We start from the raw sequence: 20901 nt of genomic DNA on the forward strand, positions 1-20901 counted from the left end.
ACGGGGGTTGATCACACAAACCAGAGATCATGACCTAAGCCAAAAATCAAGATCTGGACACTTAATCGACCAAGCTGCCCAGACACCCCTAGTACAGCTTTAAAAGCTCCCCAGGTGATACCAATGTGCAGTCAAGGCTGAGATGTGCTGCCTAGGCCTAAGCCAAAGGCCGGGCTGTGAAGGTTTTCACAGGAGTAATGGGTCACAGGTGGGAGTTAGCATACGGTCCTATTTAAAGATACAAGCAGGGAAGCCCGGGTGGCTCAGCGGTTTAGCACCGCCTTTGGCCCAGGGCATGATCCTGGAGACCAGGATCGAGTCCCACATCGGGCTCCCTGCGTGGAGCCTGCTTCCTCCCTCTGCCTGTGTCTCTGCCTCTCTCCAGCTCTCTTTCTGTCTCTCTCTCTGTGTATCTCTCATGAATAAATAAATTTAAAAAAAATCTTTAAAGATACAAGCAGATGTTAATAAACTGACAAGATCAGGGGTTCAGGAATGAGATCCATCAGATATCAAAGCTTCATGGTATATTCCTCGCCTTTCTTGGAAGACTTAGTTTTTGTTTTTATTTTTTAGGTTTATTTATTCATGAGAGACACAGAGACACAGGCAGAGGGAGAAGCAGGCTCCATGCAGGGAGCCCGACGTGGGACTTGATCCCGGGTCCCAGAATCACGCCCTGGGCTGAAGGTGGCACTAAACTGGAGTGCAATCCCGGGCTGCCCAGTAGACTTAGTTTGAGGGACCCCCAGGTAGTCTATAATTTAGAGTTCGAGGGGAAGAGTCCCTTGTGTGATAACACCACTCCGGCTCTTAGAGTCCTCTGCAGGAATCCAAAGGCAGGGCTGCGCAGAGGCAAATCCGAGCCTCCTAATTCTGCAGTGGCCCTGACCTGCAGGCATTTGGGGTCTCAGTGAGGGGAACTGAGCCAACCTCGAATACACACTGAAGGAGTGGGGGACAGGAAGCTGTGCCTTGAAGTATAGAGAAGGGGACTACCGAGAGTTCGGAGGAGGCTGGGGCAGCCCAGGGGGACACCGGGGAGAGATGAGAGGTAGGTCTGTGGGAAGGACCCCTAACTACACTGTGCTGATTCTTCAAATGTCAAATGGGGACAACAGTGTGTACGTACCTCACAGTCAGCACGAAAACTGAGATAGTACAGTATATGTAAAGAAGGTAGCACTTGGCGCTGGGAAAACCCTTACAAGATTAGCTGACTCGTTATTCCTGCTATCAACATAAAGCAGCCATGGTTATTCAGACTCTTCTAGAATCCAAATGAAACTTTCCTTGATAATATTCCAATCACCTTTGAGAGGCAGCAAACCCCTTTCCATGGTAGCTTTCAGGTAATGCTTTGGGTAGACCTCAAATCCTGATATTCAAGGTCTGTGTGTTATAACAGCATGTTTTCACTTTATATCCCATTTCTTTAAGGTCATTTGTCCTTATTAAAACCAGCTATCTTTCCCAAAAGAGTTGTGCTGACCTTAGCAAGGGTCTCCTGTGGCTACCATGGACCTGCCAGAGTACCTAGAAGCGGGCAGGCTCAGAAAGGACGGAAGATCCAGGCTCACAGGACACCACTGTACTGGCTGGGCTCTGATTTGTTGAATTATCGGCAGGGAGGGAACCTCTTGATGACATGACGCCACTCCCTGGGCTCTCTAGAACACCACTACCTTATTGGTATGCCCAAAACCCAAATTAATAGAAGGCTGTTGGTGTGCCTCAAGTCAAAGCAGTGGAAGTCAGATGGTCAGGAGTCATAGCTTATTCCAGCTGGATAAAAGCCCCATGACCACTCCCTGCCCTACAACTCCAGTGATTGGAATCTCCAAAGCTACGAGATGTGTATATCATTTCTCCTGGACAGAGCTTGGAGGAGGGACAGGAGGAGAAGCCTGGGCCTCATGGCAGCCCCCACCCAGGTATTCTGCCGGTGAGCAGCCAGTAGGGTTCCACATCCTTTTTCCTGACGCTCAATATATAGTAGAAGTGGCTAGGTTACAGCTCGGATTTCATCCATTCCAGGGAAAGTCTTCTGGTCACCTTGACCTCACCTGGCAGGTTTTACTAAGGCTCCATGATCTGAGCCCACTCCTCTCCTTACCTTCTGTGCCTTTGCCAGGTGATTACAGCCTCCCTGTGACAGATGTCTTCCACCTGTATCCCCAGGATTCCCAGTCATCTTCCAAGATTTCATATTCTGCCCCAGCCTGGATATCTGAACCCTCCACCCAGCTCTCCTTCTAGCACATCCCGCTCAGCACATCTAAACTCAGTTTGGGCTCTCTTGTCCCTACCTGCTACTTCCACACATGGTCACCCTATTACCCATCGATACTTTCCAGCCCAAACCCTGAAGCAGCCTTGAGTCTCTCTTCCTTTTTTTTTTTTTACTCCCAAGCCTGATCAATCCAAGTCCTGCATAACTTCCCCTAAACTTTTTAAAAGCAATTTAACAGAATGCTGATTTATTGCGAGGTATGATATATGGTGACATGCCATCCTTCAGTCTGTATGAGCTTTATTAGTGAGGAAAGCAACCGTTGAATTCTGAAGAAATAAAGGAGCATGGGCAAACATTCAATTCCTAGTTCACTTTTTCCATACACCCAGCTGCCAGATAGAACAGGGTCACATCCGGAACTCCAAGCTCCTTGGTCCAGTGGCTGCAGCCTTCAGAACCTCAGCTGCACTTCTTCTGGCCTCACCTTTATTTCCCCTATGACAAACTCCTTTGGTTTGGTTTAAATCTTCCTAGGCTTTGGCTGGCCTCTTTCCCTGGAATGCTTTTATCAGACTACCTCTACTCATCTAGAAAGAACCATAGCTTTCATCTTGAAAGCTATCAAAGCTTACCTTCTCCAGAAAACTTCTCTGCTTCCCCTGTGCCTTCCCTTCCTTCCTCCCCACCACATGTCATGCTGGCTGGTTAAATTGCATCTGTGCTATGGTTGCATGCTGGCCAGCACAGGTCCCAGAACTCACCATGCTACTGGTGTCTAGCTGTGTCTGACTGGCTCCAGGAGGCAGCGAGACCATCCATCTTTCAGTTTCCACCCCTCGGGTGGTGCCTAACAGAAGGGAGCCTCTCCCAGCAGTGCATTTACATCCCCCTCTGAGGGGGCTGCTCCTGTAACACTCGATTCCCGGTAGGGTCACTTCCATAGGGTCATCTCTCCCTGACATCAGTGCCCAGACCTGGGGCCCTAGATTTTCGAGAGTTCCTCCCATTAGCAGATACAAACTGAAATATTTTTATCTGAAGGACAGATAAGGAATCAGAGTGCTTGGGTTTGAATCCTGACTCCCATCCTAGAAGCTGTGGGACTTTGGACAAGTATTGGACTCTGTCTATTTCTGTTCTGTCTCCATCAACAGGGACAACTGTTGCATCAAGCTCCTATAGTTATTGCGAGGGCTCAAAGAGTTTGTATATATGAATATAGTCTGGCCCATAGTGAGCATTATGTGAGGGTTGGCCAGAATTGTGATGATTTCCAGAACACTGTCATTTTAGATCACAGGTCCCCCCCCCCCCTTTCCTCTGGGCTGCTTTCAGCTTGTTTCATCTCAGAGGCACCCATGTGGCCTGGGGACATAGTCCTTTCTGCTCTGGCAAAGTCTCTATTTCCAATTAAGGCTACATTCTGAGTTTCTAGGTGTACATGAATTTATGGAGGACACTATTCAATAGACCCCAGTCTCTAGGTTTAGGTTGTTTCAGACCAGAAAATTACCCAGTAACTCCAGACATTACAGAACTACCTATAATTTTGCAGCTCTCTCATATTTCCTATAATTTTGTGTGTTCTCCCAAGTTCCAAAGGACTCTAAAGCATTCAACATAGCCCAACACAGGTAGAGTCAGGGCAGTGACAGTCACACAGCCCATGCTCTCTAGCCTTACCTTTCTGACTCAACCTTCTGAGCCTCCAGAGAATTAAAAGGATGCTGACAAATGAAGCAAGATAGATAGGGTGGGAGGATTTAACTCCATACCTCTTGCCACTCTTACACCTTCATGTATTTGCTCAAAAAAGCTGCCCATGGACAGGAATGTTTGTATGTTTGTTTGAGTCTTTGTTCAGATAGTCCATAGCTTTGACTATTGGTTCCCAAAGCCTGGGCTATAAGAGGGGCAAAGGGCACCTATGTGTACAGAGGATGGGCCCCTGCAGTGTACATATGAGAGCACTAGCCATTAGGAACCACCCTGCAGGCTTTCTTGCAGACCCACTACCCTGCTCATCCAGAGGTCCAGGTGTGTGGACTCAGGAGAAGTAGAAAGCTCCACAGGTAAGACAGAGCCATACCTCACCCTTCCCACCCCTAGAGTGTGAATATCAGATATGAAAAAAGATTATATAAACTGGGTAGGCTACATGCAAATAACATTTAAAAGGCTTAAAAAGCAGTAGTGTTCTTGTTTGGTAATATTATGGATTATGCTACAGAAACAGCCTCTTTTCTTATCTGTGATCTAGGCTGTAGATTCTGTGACGTTAGGAGACTATATGTGTCACACTGTAGTGCCCAACCCATAAGAGGCACTCAATAGTCCTTGAAGGAGGAAATGATAAGCTTTTATTTAATGACCACCATGTATCAAGCACAGAGTAAGTTAAAATCCTTGGAAATATAGAATTCAGAAATGCAACATCATAAAAATTTATGTAAAACTGCATTAAGAATTTAAAACCTATAGGGGCACCTGGGTGTCTCAAACATCTGCCTTTGGCTCAAATCATGATCCCAGGGTCCTGGGATCGAGCCCCTCATAGGGCTCCCTGCTCTGCTGGGAGCCTGCTTTTCCCTCTCCTTCTGCCTGGGGCACCCCTGCTTGTGTTCTCTTTCTCTGTGAGAGATAGATACATAGATAGATAAATAGATCAATAAATAAAATCTTTAAAAAAAAAAGAGCTAGGACCTGTAAATGACATGACTGTAAAGTAATGGTACATATTTCACAAACCATCCTAGGAAAGCAATGTAATAAAGCATGGGTTGTAGATGCAGACTGCCTGCCTGCCTGATAACCCAGCTTCACTACGTACAAATTCTGTCCATTGAAGCAAGTTTCTTAACTTCTGTGCCTCAGTTTCCCCAACCGTATATGAGAATAATGTCAGTACTTACTTCAATTTGTTGTTGTGAAATTGAGTTCATTAAAGTGTTCATAACACCTGGTAGATAATAGTTTCTTTTAGAGTGTTAGCTATTATACTGAGCTCTTAAGCATGTTTGAGCACTTTGCCTTGCACAGCATAGAGTACATGGAAGGAGCTCAATAATGTTTGTTGATAAATTATAATATCAATAAACTAAAGTAGGAGGTGGGGGTAGAAGTGAAAGTACAGAATTTTTATATGCTATCCAAGTTAACTTATTAACTTAAAATAGGAGGTTATAACTATAAGACATTTTACGTAAACCTCATGGTAACCACAAAGAAATAACCTATAGTAGATACACACAACATTATGATAAAGGGATCAAAACTTACTACTACAAAAAGTAATAAAATCACAAAGACTGCCAAAGAGAAAGCAAGGGACAAAGGCACACAAAACAATCTGAAAGCAATGAACAAAGTAACAATAGTAAGTCCTTACCTATCAATAATTATTATAAATGCGAATTATCCAGTCAGAAGACAGAATGGTTGGATGGGGGGAAAAAAAACAGAACACTAGATCCAATGATAAAGAGACTCCCTTTCACTTGAAGATCACACAGGCTAAAAGTGGAAAATATGAAACAAAAAGATATTCCAAGTAAATAGTAAATCAAAGAGAGCAGGGTAGTTTAACTTTTGTCAGAAAAGAAATACTTTGTGCTACAAATGGTTACAAGTGACAAGAAGGTCATTATATAATGATAAAGAGATCAGTTCATCAAGAAGTTACAATAATTGTAAATTTTATATGTGCAACATTAGAGTGCTGAAGTATATAAAGCAAATATTGAGAGAACTAAAAAGACATCAACAGCAATACAATAATGATAGGGAACTTAAATAGCACACACTCAACTGTGATTAGATCACCCCGACAGAGAATCTATAACGGCACAGTACATTTCAACAACACTATAGAGTAAATGGACTTAATAGACATACAGAACATTGTATCCTACAACAGCAAAATACACATTCTTCTCAAGTAGAAATGGAACAATTTTCAGGAGAGACAGGTTAGACTAGAAAACAAGTCTCAACAAATTCAAGATAGAAATTACGTCAAGTATTTTTTCTGACCACAAAGGTATGAAACTAGAAATCAGTAACAGAAGGAAAATTCACAAATATGTGGAAATTCAACATGCTCCTGATCAATATATCAAAGAAGAAATCATATGGGATATCAAAAAAGAATCTTGAGACAAATGGAAATTGAAACAACATCCCAAGACTTAAAGGATGCAGCAAAAGCAGCTCTAGGAGGAAAGCATATAACTATGAGGACCTACCTTAACAATGAAAAAAAAAAAAAAAGATCTCAAATAAACACCTAACATTACATCTCAAGGAACTAGAAAAAGAACTAGATGTTTGTTGCTGAAGGAAGTAAATAAAATTAAATAAATGAAATAGAGAATATGAAAAAATAGACAAGATTAACAAAATAAGAACTGCTTCCTTAAAAATAAAATTGACAAACCTTTAGCTACACTTACCAAGAAAGAAAAAAAAAAGACTCCATCAGAAATGAAAGATGAACCATTACAACTTATACATGGAAATAAGGACAAAGAACCAGAGACCACTATGAAGATTATACACCAAAAAACTGGACAACCTAGAAGAAATAGATAAATTTCTACAAACATACAACCAATCAACAGAATGAAGAACTAGAAAACCTACACAGACCAGTGGTAAGGAGATGAAGCATTAAAAATAAACAAAACCTCCCAAAAAACAAAAGTTCAGTACCAGATGGCTTCATTGGTGAATCCTACAAGACATATAGAAAAAAAAAAAAAAAACTAACATCAATCCTTCTCAAACTCTTCCAAAATATTGAAAAGGTACACTCTGAAACCAATTTTAAAAGACCAGTATTACAGTGATACCAAAGCCAGATAAAGACACTACCAGAAAAGGAAACTATGGAACAATACTGCTGATGACTATAAATACAAAAACTCTCAGTGAAATATTAGTTGAATTCAAAAATGCATTACAATAATCACACACAAGGACCAAACAAGATACATCCTGGAAATGTAAGGATGGGTCAACGTACAAAAATCAATATATGTGATACATCATATTAATTGAATTAAAAAATAAAATCTTATCTCAGTAGATGCAGAGAAAGCATTTGACAAAAATTCAACATTCACTCATAAGAACTTTCAGTAAACATAGAAGGAACTTACTTCACACAAAAATGGACATATATAATAGGCCCATAGCTAATCATACTCAAAAGTGAAAGTTGGAAACTTTCTCTCTAAAGATCAGGAACTAGACAAGGATACCTACTCTCACCACTTCTATTCAATATAGTACTGGAAGTCCTAGCCAGAGCAATTAGAAAAGAAATCAAAGGCATCCAAATCATAAAGAAAGAGGTAAAGCAGTCATATGCAGATGACATGACATAATTTATATAAAATCCTAAAGACTTTATAAAAAATACTAGAATAAATTCAGCAAAGTAGGATGGTACCAAATCAATGTTCAAAAATCAGTTGCATTTCTATACACTAATGATGAAATAGCTGAATAAAAAAAATCCCTTTTACAATAGCAAAAAAAGGAATAAAATATGTAGGAATAAATTTAACCAAGGAAGTGAAAGATCTGTACACTGAAAACTATAAACCATTGATAAAGAAATTGAAGAAGACACAAACAAATGGAATGTTATCCCATGTTCATAGATTGGATATTGTTGAAATATCCATTTTCCTAAAGCCTTCTATAGGTTCAATAAAATTAAATATCAAAATTCCAATGGCATTTTTCACCAAAAATAGAGAAGACAATCCTAAAATTCATATGGGAACTACAAAAGACTCTGAGAAAGAACAAAGCTGGAAGCATAACACTTCCTGATTCAAATTGTACTACAAAGGTATAGTAATGAAAATAGTATGGTACTAGCATAAAAACAGTCCTATAGATTAACAGAACAGAACTGAGATCCTAGAAATAAACTTCTGCATATACGGTCACTAATATTCAACAAGGGAGCTAAGAATATTCAATGAGAAAAGTGTCTCTAGGGAAAACTGGATATTCACATGCCAAAAAAAAAAAAAAAAGAAGCTGGACCCCTATTATATATTTCTCACAAAAATGAACTCACAAAAATATAAGACCTGAAACCACAAAATGCACAGTGAACACATATGGAAAAGGGCCCTTTACATTGGTCGTAGCAATCAATTTTTACATATAGGACACCAAAAACACAAAATAAACCAGTGGGTCGACACCAAACTAAAAATCCTCTGCACAGCAGAAGAAACAAAATGAAAAAGCAGCTTATGAAATGTGAGAAAAATATTTGAAAGCCATATATATATGAGAAAGGGTTAATATGCAAGATACATAAGATGATCACATTACACAATGTCAAAAATGGAAATAATCTGACTTAAAAAAAAATGGGCAAAGACAAAAAGTCTTACTTTAGAAGATTGAAATCGGGGCAGCCCAGATGGCTCAGTGGTTTAGTGCCTCCTTCAGCCCAGGGCGTCATCCTGGGACCCGGGATCGAGTCCCATGTCGGGCTCCCTGCATGGAGCCTGCTTCTCCTTCTGCCTGTGTCTCTGCCTCTCTCTCTCTCTCCTCTCTGTCGGGCTCCCTGCATGGAGCCTGCTTCTCCCTCTGCCTGTGTCTCTGCCTCTCTCTCTCTCTCCTCTCTGTGCATTCTAATGAATGAATAAATAAATAATCTTTTTTAAAAAAAGATTGAAATCGTATCAAATATCATTTCTAAGCATAGTAGTATAAAACTTGAAATCAATTACAAGAAGAAAAATGGGAAAATTCACAATTATGTGAGGATTAAACAACATGTTACTGAATAACCAATGGGTCAAAAGAGCTATTAAAAAGTACTTTAAGACAACTGAAAATGGAAACACAATATACCAAAATTTATGGGATGCAGCAAAAAGAATTCTAAGAGGTAAGTTCATAACAATAAATGTCTACACCAAAAAATAAGGAAAATCTCAAACTAACTTGACACCTCAAATGAGAAAAAGAACAAAGCCCAAAGCTAGTAAAAAGGAAGGAAATAAAGATCAGGAGAAAATAAATCAGAGACTAAAAAGACAATAGGAAAAAGAAAACCCAAATGATTAAGATTTGAGATTTTGTTTTTGAATAAACAAAAATCCACAAATCTTTAGCTAGATGCACCAAAATAAAAACCCCCCAAAATCAAGTAACAGAAATGAGGAAAGACATTATAGCTGATAATACAGAAATACAAAGGATCATAAGAGTACTATCCCATTTACACACTAACAAATTAGACAATGTAGAAGAAATGAGTAAATTGCTAGAACCATACAACCTACCATGGTCATACCAAAGCATGAAGAAATAGAAAATCTGAAAAGAAATAGAAAATCTAAATCTTACTACTGAGTAGTAAGGAGATTGAATCAGTAGTCAAAAACCTCCCAAAAAACAAATGTCCGAGACCAGAGGGCTTCAGTGGTAAATTCTATAAAACATTTAAGGATTAATACCAAGATTTCTCACAATTCTTCCAAAAATAGAAAAAGAGGGAACTTCTAAACTCTCAACATTTTATGATTTTAGCATTATCCTAATACCAAAACCAGACAAGGGGAGGGAGAGAGTGAGAGACAGACAGAGAGAGCAAGCGAGCGAGCGTGAACACACTACAGGCCAATATCCCTGATGAATATAGATGCAAAAACCCTCAACGAGATATTAGCAAAAAATTCAACAATACATTAAAAGGATAACACCACGATCAAGTGATATCTATTCCAGGAATGCAAGGATGATTCAATATCCACAAAATCAATACATCACATTACAAAATAAAGGATTAAAAAAATCAAATGATCTCAATAAACACAAAAGAAGCATTTAAAGGATGACTGGGTGGCTCAGTGGTTGAGTGTCTGCCCTCAGCTCAGAGCTTGATCCCAGAGTCCCGGGATCGAGTCCTCCATCAGGCCCCCCACAGGGAGCCTGCTTCTCCCTCTGCCTAGGTCTCTGCCTCTCTCTTTGTGTCTCTCATGAAAAAAAATTTAGAAGAAAAGAAAGAAAAAGCATTTAATGAAATTCAACATCCATTTATGGCAAAAAAAAAAAAAAAGAATCTCAACAAAATGGGTGTAGGGTGATATATATAAACATAATAAAGACTATATAAGAGAAGCCCACAATTAATATATACAATAGTGAAAAGCTAAAAGCGTTTCCCCTAAGAATAGGAACAAGACAAGGATGCCTACTCTCCCCACTTTTATTCAACATAATATTGGAAGTCCTAGCCAGAGCAATTAGGCAAGAAAAATAAGTATCCAAATTGGAAAGGAAGAAGTAAAACTGTCACTATCTGCAGATGACATTATACATAGAAAACTCCAAAGACTCCATAAAAACTGTTCAAACTAATAAATCCAGTAAAGATTCATAAAGACATGAAATCTATATAATTTCTGTACACTAAAATCTGTTTTATTTCAGTTATCAGAAAAATGAATAATCATAAATTGTACCATAAAGAATAAAATATGTAGGAATGTTTAACCAAAGGGGTGAAAAACTAGTACATTGGACAGTATCAGACACTAATGAAAGAAATTGAAGAGGATGAAGAGGACACAAATAAGTGGAAAGATATTCTGTGCTCACGGATTGGAAGAATTAATGTTGTTAAAATGTCCATACCATCTAAAGCAATCTACAGAGTAAATGCAATCTCTATCAAAGTTCTATTTCTGTGAAAAATTCCATTAGAATTAACAACCCTAAAATTTGCACGGAGCCATAAAATACTTTATATAGCCAAAGCAATCTTGAGAAAGAACAAAGCCAGTGGCATCATGAGCCCTGATTTCAAGCTATATTACAAAGCTATAGTTATCAAGATGGTATAGTATTAGCATAAAACAGACACACAGATCAATGGAACAGAATAGATAGCCCAGAAATAAACCCATGAGGCAAGAATGTAGAGTAAGGAAAGGACAATTCTTCAATAAATGGTGTTGGAAAAACTGGACAGCCACATGGAAAAGAAACTGGATCACGACCTTATACCATACACAAAAATTAACTCAAAATAGATTAAAGACTTGAACGTAAGACCTGAAACCATAAAAATCTTAAAAGAAAGTATAGGCAGTAAGTTCCTTGATATCAGTCTTGGGGATGGTTTTCTGGATTTGACACCAAATGTTAATATAACACAAGCAAAACCAAACAAGTGGGACTACATTATACTAAAAAGCTCTGCACAAAGGAAACCATCAACAAGAGGACAAGGTATCAGTGAAGTATTAGCAAACTGAATCCAATTATACATTTAAAAAAATCATTTGCCAGAATCAAATAAGATTTATTGCAGGGACACAAGGATCATTCGATATTCACAAAATCAACCAACATGATACGTGACATCAAGAGAAAGGATAAAAACCATACACTCATTTTAATAGGTACAGAAAAAGCATTTTACAAAGTACAACATCCAGTCATGACAAATAATCTCAACAAAGTAGGCTTAGAGGGAATCTACCTCAACATAATAAAGGCCATATATTAAAAAAATAAATAAAAAAAACCACAGCTAACATCATACATAGTGGTGACAAATGGGAAGCTTTTCCTTTAAGAACAGGAACAAGACAAGGATGTCGACTCTCACAACTTCTATTCAACATAGCACAGGAAGTCCTAGCGACAATTAGGCAAGAAATAAAATACATCTAAATTGATAAGAAGTAAAACTTTTACAATTTGCAGATGACAAGATACCATACATAGAAAACCCGAAAGACTCCACCAAAAAGCTATTAGAATTTATAAATGAATTCAGTAAAGTTGCAGAATACAAAGTAAATATACAGAAATCTGATGCATTTCTATACACTAATAATGAAGTAGCAGAAAGAGAAATGAAGAAAATAATCACACCAAAAAATAATAAAATACCTAGGAATAAACTCAACCAAGGAGGTAAAAGACCTGTACTCTGAAAACTACAAAACGTTAGTGAAAGAAATTAAATAGGACACAAACAAATGTCCTATCTGTTTGACATTCCTAAAAGGAATGACATTTCTGCTTATGGATTAGAAGAACGAGTATTGTTAAAATAGCCATACTACCCAAAGCAGTCTACAGATTTAATTCAATCCCTATCAAAATACCAACAACATTTATCACAGAACTAGAACAAATAATATAAAAATTTACATGGAACCACTATGTTCAAACAGTCTAGAGAAAGAAAAAAGTTGGAGGTATCACAGTCTGAGATTTCAAGATACTACAGAGCTGTAGTAACCAAAACAGTATAGTACTGGAATAAAAATAGACATACAGATCAATAGAACAGAATAGAGTGCCCAGAAAATAAACCCACATTTATATGGTTAATCAATCTGTGACAAAGGAGAAAAGAATACATGATAAATAAAAGACAGTCTCCTTCAACAAATAGTGCTGGGAAAACTGGACAGCTACATGCAAAAAAACGAAACTGGATCACTTTCTTCTATCATATACCAACCAAATAAACACAGAACGGACTAAAGACCTAAATGTGAGACTTGCAACCGTAGAACTCCTAGAATAAAATAGGCAGTAATCTCTTTGACACTATCTGTAGAAGCATTTTTCTAGAGGTCTCCTCAGGCAAAGGAAACAAAAGCTAGAATAAACTACTGGGACTACACTAACCAATAAGAGCCCAAATCAAAAAATCTATAGAGAACTTATAGAACACCCAGAAACCAAATAATCCAGTTAAAATGGACAGAGGAGCTGAATTGTCATTTTTCTAGAGAAGACATACAAATAGATATCCAACAGACACATGAAAAGATGCTCAACATCACTAATCATCAGGGAAATGCAAATCAAAACCACAATGAGCTACCACCTCACATCTTTTAGAACGGCTAAAACAAAAAAGACAAGAAATAATAAGCCCTGGTGAGGATGGAGAGAAAAACGAACCCTCACGCACAATTTATGGGAATGCAAATTGGTACAGTCTCTGTGGAAAAAAATATGGAAATTCCTTAAAGAATTTAAAATAGAATAAGCATATAATCCAGTAATTCTTCTACTGCGTATTTACCCAAAGAAAACAAAAACACTAAGTTGAAAGACATAAGTATCCTTAGGTTTACTGCAGCATTATTTACAATAGCCAAGATATAGAAGCAACGTAAGTGTCTATCCATAGATGATTGGATTAAAAGAAGGTGTGGTATGTATTCACACACACACATATACAATAATATCATATGGTATGATATTATGTAATACCATCATAATATCACAATAATATCATATGGTATGATATTATGTAATACCATGTAATAAGTGTAATATCATACAGCCATAAAAAGAATGAGATTGTGCTATTTCCAACAACATGGGCGGACCTGGAGGATATAAGGCACAGCATGGCAACTATAGTTAATACTGTATTGCATATTTGAAAGTTAAGACCGTAGGTCCTAAAATTTCTTATCACGAGGAAAAAATTTTGTAAGTATATGTAGTAATGGATGTTAACTAGGCTTATTGTGATGGTCATTTCACAATATTTACAATATTTACAAATATCATTATATGCCTGAAATTAATATGTTATATGTAAATTATATCTCAATTTTTAAAAAATGGGCCAAGGGCCTGAATAGATAATTTTTCTAAAAGTTTACAAATGACCAACAGGTACATAAAAAGGTGCTCAACATCACTAATCATCAGGGAAGTACAAATCAAAACCACAGTGAGATATCACCTCACTGTTAGAATGGCTATTATCAAAAACAAAAGTGATAGCAAGTGATGGCCAAAGTGTGAAGAAAAGGGAACCCTTATGCATTCACTGTTGGTGGGTATGTAAGTTGATGCAGCCACTATGGAAAACAGTATGGAGGTTCCTCAAAATACTAAAAATAGAACTACCATCTATCCAGCAATCTTACTTCTGGGTATAAGAAAACAAAAATCACATCTCAAAGAGGTATTTGCACCTCCACATTCATTGCAGCATTATTTACAATAGTCAAGACATGGAAACAACCTAAATGTCCAGGAGTGGATAAACTGATAAAGAAAATGGGACACAGAGAGAAACAGGAACATTATTCACACACAGAGACACACAGCAATATTTATTGGCTACAAAAAAGGCAGGCCTGACATTTGCAGTAACATGGATTGATCGTGAGGACATTATGTGAAGTCAGATAAAAACAAATAATATAGGATCTCATGTGGAATCTAAAATAACTGAATTCATAAAAACAGACTGGTGGTTGCCAGTGGGGAGAGGTAGACCAGTGATGGTCAACAGGTACCAACTTCCAGTTAGGAGATGGATAAAGTTTGGAGATCTAATGTACAGCATGGAGACTATAGTTAGCAATTTTCAAATATACAATAGAATGTTAAGTGTCGGGGGGCACTTGACGGGATGAGCACTGGGTGTTATTCTGTATGTTGGTAAATTGAACACCAATAAAAAATAAATTTATTATAAAAAAATACTAAAAAAAAGAATGTTAAGTGTCAATTTTAAATGTTCTCACTACAAAAACAAAACAAATGGTAACTATGTGAGGCGATAAATACCATAATTATTTCTCAATATGCACGTATCAAATTAGAACATTGTACCCCTCAAACTTAAACATTACATGTCAATTATAGCTCAGTAAAGTTGGAAAAAATAAGATACAAATACTAAAAAAATAATGTTCATTAAATGAGTGAAGGAGAGCAGATGGTCAGGAGCTGGAGGTAGAAGACAGGGATTTGCACAGAGGCTAGTCCTGTTCCAGGTCAGCTTCAGGGCTGGCATTAGTGAAAGGAAGGAAATGGCCATTTGGACAATGCTAGGAGGCAGAGGCAGGCCCCAAACATGCGGAAGAAAGTTCCCAGGAGGATGGGCTCTGCTCTCCTGGCCTGAAGATTGGTCCAGATCCCCTGAGCCTGCATGATCCGCCTCTACCCCCAGGGGACACTCAAGGACACCGCTGGTCTTGGCGCGTAGGGTGGCCTTCCAGTTCAGAGATGGCCCCCATTGGCAGGTGGAAAAACCCTAAGGCCCATCAACCCTGGGCTGAAAAATCCCAGAGTACAGGTATGAACGCAATTTCACAAAGGAAGAAAATGCTTTTCTTCTACTACCTGCCCAAGGACCCTCAACTAAAAAGCCACTGAGCTGGGATAGGAATTCATCTTGCTGTTCTCTTAGTCTCTACGCTATACTGCCTCCCTAACTTAATGGCCCCCAGTCTCCATTTCCTTTTCTGTAAGGCCGGAACCATCAGTGGTTCCTAGCTCACAGTGCTTGTGGAAACTAAGCAATAAAACATACACGAGAGCCCAGCATGCAATAAGTAGGTAAGCATGAAGAAATAATGGGTGTTTGCAAATGTTGGCTCCTGAGTCTCAGATTCCCCCATCAGGCACTCAGCTCTCTCATCTGGTAAGGATTGGTATCACAGAACAAATTGAGGGATAAGGGAGGAAGGGGGTGGGCATGGTGGGGATGAAGGAAGGCACTTGTTGTGATGAGCACTGGGTGTTATATGTAAGTGATGAATCACCAAATTCTACACTTGAAACCAATTTTACCATATATATTAACTAGAATTTAGATAAACACTAAAAACAAAAAAAAGATAAAGGACTTTCAGTGTTATCACTGAATCCTAGAAAAACTACTCAGACCAATGTGAAAAAAAACATCACTTGTGACCTTGGAAAAGTTCCTCCATTCTGGTGGTGTCAGTGGCAGGATGTTGCTCCTGAATTTCACCCATCAGAGTTAGGAGATTAGAGGACAGGAGGTATGTGGCAGGTACAGGTAAGTGCGGCATCCCTTCACCCTGTGACCATTTTGGAGGATTCTATCTTGATTTCACTAGAGTAAGGGAATTAGGGGGGTTACTTTACACAGCTACTAAAGATGAAAGCCTGTTGAAAGACCTCGGGCTGGTTAGTCCAGAGAACACAGGGTTTACACAAACCCAGCTAACTGGGCGCTGTACCTATTTAAAACCAGGGCTTCCTGGGGATCAAGAGGGGCCCAAACCACTTCCATCTGATAAGGTTTCTGATATATTAATGAAAAAATATTGTTGAGATTTCTGGTATGTTAATGGGAAAAATGTTTCTCAAAGGAAAAATATTCGGTATTAGGAAATACTAAATCAGGGTTATAACTATTGTAGCTGACCTTACGTGTTAGATTTAACAAATATCAACACAAAAACTCAAGCTAATACAATTGGTCTAGTCTTAGGGCAATTGCTAGATTTACGTATTTCTTGAGAATCTTAATGCGTAGCACGCTGCAGGCCGGCACCGCCGACGGGCAAGGGGCACGTGCTTGGAGAAAACGTGAACTTGAGTTTGAGGGCGCGCCCGCCTGACCGGCCTCTTCCGCCCTCTCTGGCCCCCACGAGACGGGCCCTTCGGAAGGCGGACCGGACACCCCACAGCCACGGAGTCAGACTGCGGCGCTGGAGCCGAGGCTCGGAGGGGCGGCTTCTCCCGGCCGCGCCTTTCCCTGCCCCCCCGCTCCCCGCAAGCAGCCCCGCCCGACCGTGGGGGCGAGGTGGGAAGAAGTCCCCTGCCTGGCCCGTGGACAGGACATCTATGTGGCTGGAGCAACCACTTTCAACTTTTGTGGGTTTTGATGAAAATCTCAAGAAGACTTAGAGGACCTGCTCCCGAGAAGTCTACCGCCCCACCCACAAGGGCATCACTTTCCCGCCAGGGAGCCCGGTCCCGGGACCCGAGCTCGGCCGGGGCGGGGGCGGGGCCAGCACGCAGCCCCGCCCCCGCCGCAGCCCCGCCCCCGCCGCGGGGGTCCCAGACCAGGCCCGCGCGGCTGCAGACCGCCACCCAGCTGCGCCCCGAGCCGGGCGCCCAGACTCGCCGCCGCGCGGCCGACACAGTCATGAAGATGCACTTCTGTATCCCGGTGTCCCAGCAGCGGCTGGACCGGCTGGGGGGCCGCTACGTGGTGCGCTGGGGGCCAGGGTCCCGCTGGGCTGGGAGAAGGTCGGCGAGCGGGCGGGGCGGGGGCTCACCTGCTCGCTCAGCTCATCCGTGTGTCATCTCCGTGTTGCAGCTGTACTCCGTGTACCTGGATGGGTATCTCTTCTGCAGGGTGCGCTACAGTCAGCTGCATCGTTGGAACGAACAGGTGAGCAGGTTCGAGGCAGGCGAGGAAAAGCACGCCCCGAGACACCGGCCTTCTTGAGGGCTCCAAGCTCCTGATCTGAACTTGCTCTTCCTTGGGGTTCCGTCTGTGTATGAAGGTGGCCGCTCTTCGGCAACGGCAGCGGGGACATGAGGGAGTAGGGCTCAGGTGATTCTCCCAACCCCTTTCCGGCCCAGCGATCCCCAGCAGCCCCACCTGGCAAGGTGCTGGGCGACGGTGGCCTCCGTTTCAGTACCAGCTGTTCCCCAGGACAATGTCCCCATTCAAAATGAGTAAACTCAGTCAAGACCAAGGTGTCTTAGGAATCTGGTACATAGGTATTTAATCTATCTCCCAGCGTTTGTTAGGCTTACTTCTTTAAAAAGGTGTATCTATTTTTGTTTTCAAGTTTTCAAGTTAGTGTATAAGCTTCTAGTACCGGCAGGCTGGAAACTCAGGGAATATAACTTCTCAAGACAGGAGGCCATTTCCCACTATAGTTTCTCACTCTGATGTCCTGATGCATTTTCTCTGGGAGGCAGCCTGATTTATTAGCCTGCTCTAATGGGCTTTATTGTCCTAATAAGGAAGTGTTGCAAGTCCTCAAAATTGGTTAGAGGAGTAAAAGAAAGTTTGGAAATAAACGTTGCCCTCCCTCTACCTCCATGCAGAGTATTTTCTCTTTAATTATTATTATTAGTTAGGTTTTGTATCCTGAATTTATTTTATTTTATTTTTTTGTATCCTGATTTTAAAGAGCATATACCTGAAATTAGAAAGAAAGGGGAGACTGGGAAGATCCTGTGAACCTTGATCTCAGGGTCATGAGTTTGAGCCCCAGATTGGGTGTAGAGTTTACTTAAACGAAACAAACAAACAAGAAACAAACAAACTTGCTCAGGCAGGAGCTGTGAACGTTTTTGGGAGAATCTTTCCAGGCATTCTGGGTTTCTAGTGAATAGAGATACACCTTCTGTTGAAGGACAGCTCTCAATTTCATATTTTTACTATTGGAAACATTGCAGTGAGCCTTCCTGCTCATATCAGAGGGCATTGGAAAAGTCTGTTTTCGAGGTATGATTAAGTTTCTTTGAAGTCAACAACAAACAGGTGTAATGTGCTTGTAATTTGTGTGGGCATCTTTGAATTGCTAGCACCTGCTGCAGTGCCTGTACACCACCCCCCACCCAACCCCCATCCCTGCCCAGAAGGTCCTCAGGAATGATGGGCTGACTCAGGTAGGGAGGGATGGATTCAGACTTCTGCAAGATGAGAAGCTACTTGTGACCAAAACCTGTCTGGGGATTTGGAAGGACTGCTGAGGTTGGCAGATGGAGATCTTAAGGGAAGAGAAAGTGTAAGTGTGTTAGGTATTTGGAGGAGGACATTGAGGTATCATCTCCCCAATAATCTGTTCTCTCTAATGTGAGGTGGGATTGGGGAGGTTGTCGTTCACAACGTGAAAAGCAGGAGACAGCAGTGGGGAGCAAGAGGGTGTGGAATTGACTGACTACTTCCTGGCTGGCCACCTTACCTCTTCTCTGACCTTCAATTTTTTCATTGAAAATAATAAGCACATAGGTGGTCATGGGTGTCAGTGTCTCAGAGTACTTGTGAAGAGTGGGGGCCAGTTTCTCCCAGAGCCTGGGACATGGTACGTGCTCAGGAAACATTTATTGATTGAAAGGCTTGAAGAATTCCTGAATTTTGCCCTCCTTAAAAATGCTTATTTTCAGAAAAACTAAAATCTATCAAACCTTAGCAGTTTCAGAAGCAGCAACATAGGGTGAGTAAACTTTAGTTCTTCTATTTTGGAAACCATGAACAACAAACTGTTTTTCACTTCAGTGGACTCTTTTTTTCTCCCAAAGATTTATTTATTTGAGAGAAAGGCACACCCATGGGTGGAGGGGCAGAGGGAGGGAATCTCAAGCAGATTCCCCACTGGGCATGGAGCCTGACACGGGGCTTGATCTCAGGACCCATGAGGCCATGACCTGAGCCAAAATCCAGAGTCGGATGTTTAATCAACTGAACCACCCAGGCGCCCCACTGCAGTGGATTCTTAAATATTGCATTGCCACAGCCTGGTGCCCAATGTGAGGTATAGATTAGATATTAATTAATATTTCTTATTTGTCCCAAATTTTCCAAAATCCCAAAGTGGAGATTTTTTTATCCTTTTCCAGCTACCTTACACCTTGCACTTAGCATTTTTCCTCTTTCAGTAGGAACAACTTCATTTTAAAGAAACTATTTAGAACTTAGGTGGCTATATGCATTATTAATTTAAAATAATGATAAACAGTTAAACTGTGTTAAGGTTGGTACAAAGATCTTTACATGTAATAGTATTATTATTATTTTTTTTTTATGATAGTCACACACAGAGAGAGAGAGGCAGAGACACAGGCAGAGGGAGAGGCAGGCTCCATGCACCGGGAGCCCGACGTGGGATTAGATCCCGGGTCTCCAGGATCGCGCCCTGGGCCAAAGGCAGGCGCTAAACCACTGCGCCGCCCAGGGATCCCCAGTATGTTTGATTTTTACAGCAGTTCTATGAGCTGGGATTATAATAGCCTTACTTAACAGATAAGAAAACTGAGGCGCAACTTGCCCTAGATCAAACTGCTAGTTAAGTATTGGAGCCAAGATCCAATCTCCAGAAACTGCTCTGGCCCATTACATTTTGTGGTTTCTTCCTAAAGTTAACAAAACAAATTGTATCGGTAAAACAATTGGGTCCTAGAGTAACAAGCTTTTACTCTATTTTGGAATAACATAAAACTTCCCAATTTTAAAAAGGTGTTCAGTGTGGTGAGTTTTGGGAAACGTATCCAATACTACCACCATGGTCAAGATAAAGAACGGTTTTTTCACATTAAAATTTCCTTTGTCCCCTTTGCCCTTGATCCTCTCCCTCCACTTCTGACCCCAGGCAACCAAGGTCTGCTTTCCATCTGAGTGAGTTCCAGACACAGAATTTTATTCAGGCTGCCCAGCAAGCCTCCGCAGGGTCAGCAGTACAGTCATCATTACTCCCGTTTTGTAGATAGTCTGAGTCAGGTTGTGAGATTTAGCAAATAAAAACACAGTCTCCCCAGTTAAATGTGACTTTCAGATAAACAACAAAGAAGTTTTTAGATAAGAAGTTCCCTGCAGTATTTGGGAAATACTTAACTGGACAACTCATATCTTGTCTGGCAACCCTGAGTCTGAGAAAGTTTGGGGGATGTCTCTTAGGCACTTCTCAGCTAGATTTTATTCTTCCTATCCCACTGAAGACGTGAAAATGGCTCAGAATTCTTAATCTGATGTAATACCACTATATAAAAAAGGAAACAATAAAAGGCCCCATCTGTGTGTGCGTTTGATGAGTAGAAGTGTATTTCCTAGGAAGTTCTATATCTTGATAGAATAAAAACTTCATCCTAGAGAATTAGCTGATTTATTTATTAAGAAATATTGACTAAGTTCC

At 40.5% G+C, this 20901-nt stretch overlaps 1 protein-coding gene across 1 annotated transcript in view; it reads left to right on the plus strand.

Annotated features, from left to right (window-relative positions):
- Positions 1-17165: 17165 nt before the first annotated feature.
- The window catches only part of SNX31 (sorting nexin 31), a 59969-nt gene continuing 56233 nt past the window's right edge, over positions 17166-20901 (plus strand). The window contains exons 1-2 of the mRNA XM_041768435.1: positions 17166-17243; positions 17352-17426. Coding sequence (XP_041624369.1) covers positions 17178-17243; positions 17352-17426 — 141 coding nt within the window. The 5' untranslated portion in view covers positions 17166-17177. The remainder of the gene's footprint in view (positions 17244-17351; positions 17427-20901) is intronic.

Source organism: Vulpes lagopus, chromosome 9 (assembly GCF_018345385.1).
Source record: "Vulpes lagopus strain Blue_001 chromosome 9, ASM1834538v1, whole genome shotgun sequence".
Classification (NCBI taxonomy): domain Eukaryota; kingdom Metazoa; phylum Chordata; class Mammalia; order Carnivora; family Canidae; genus Vulpes; species Vulpes lagopus.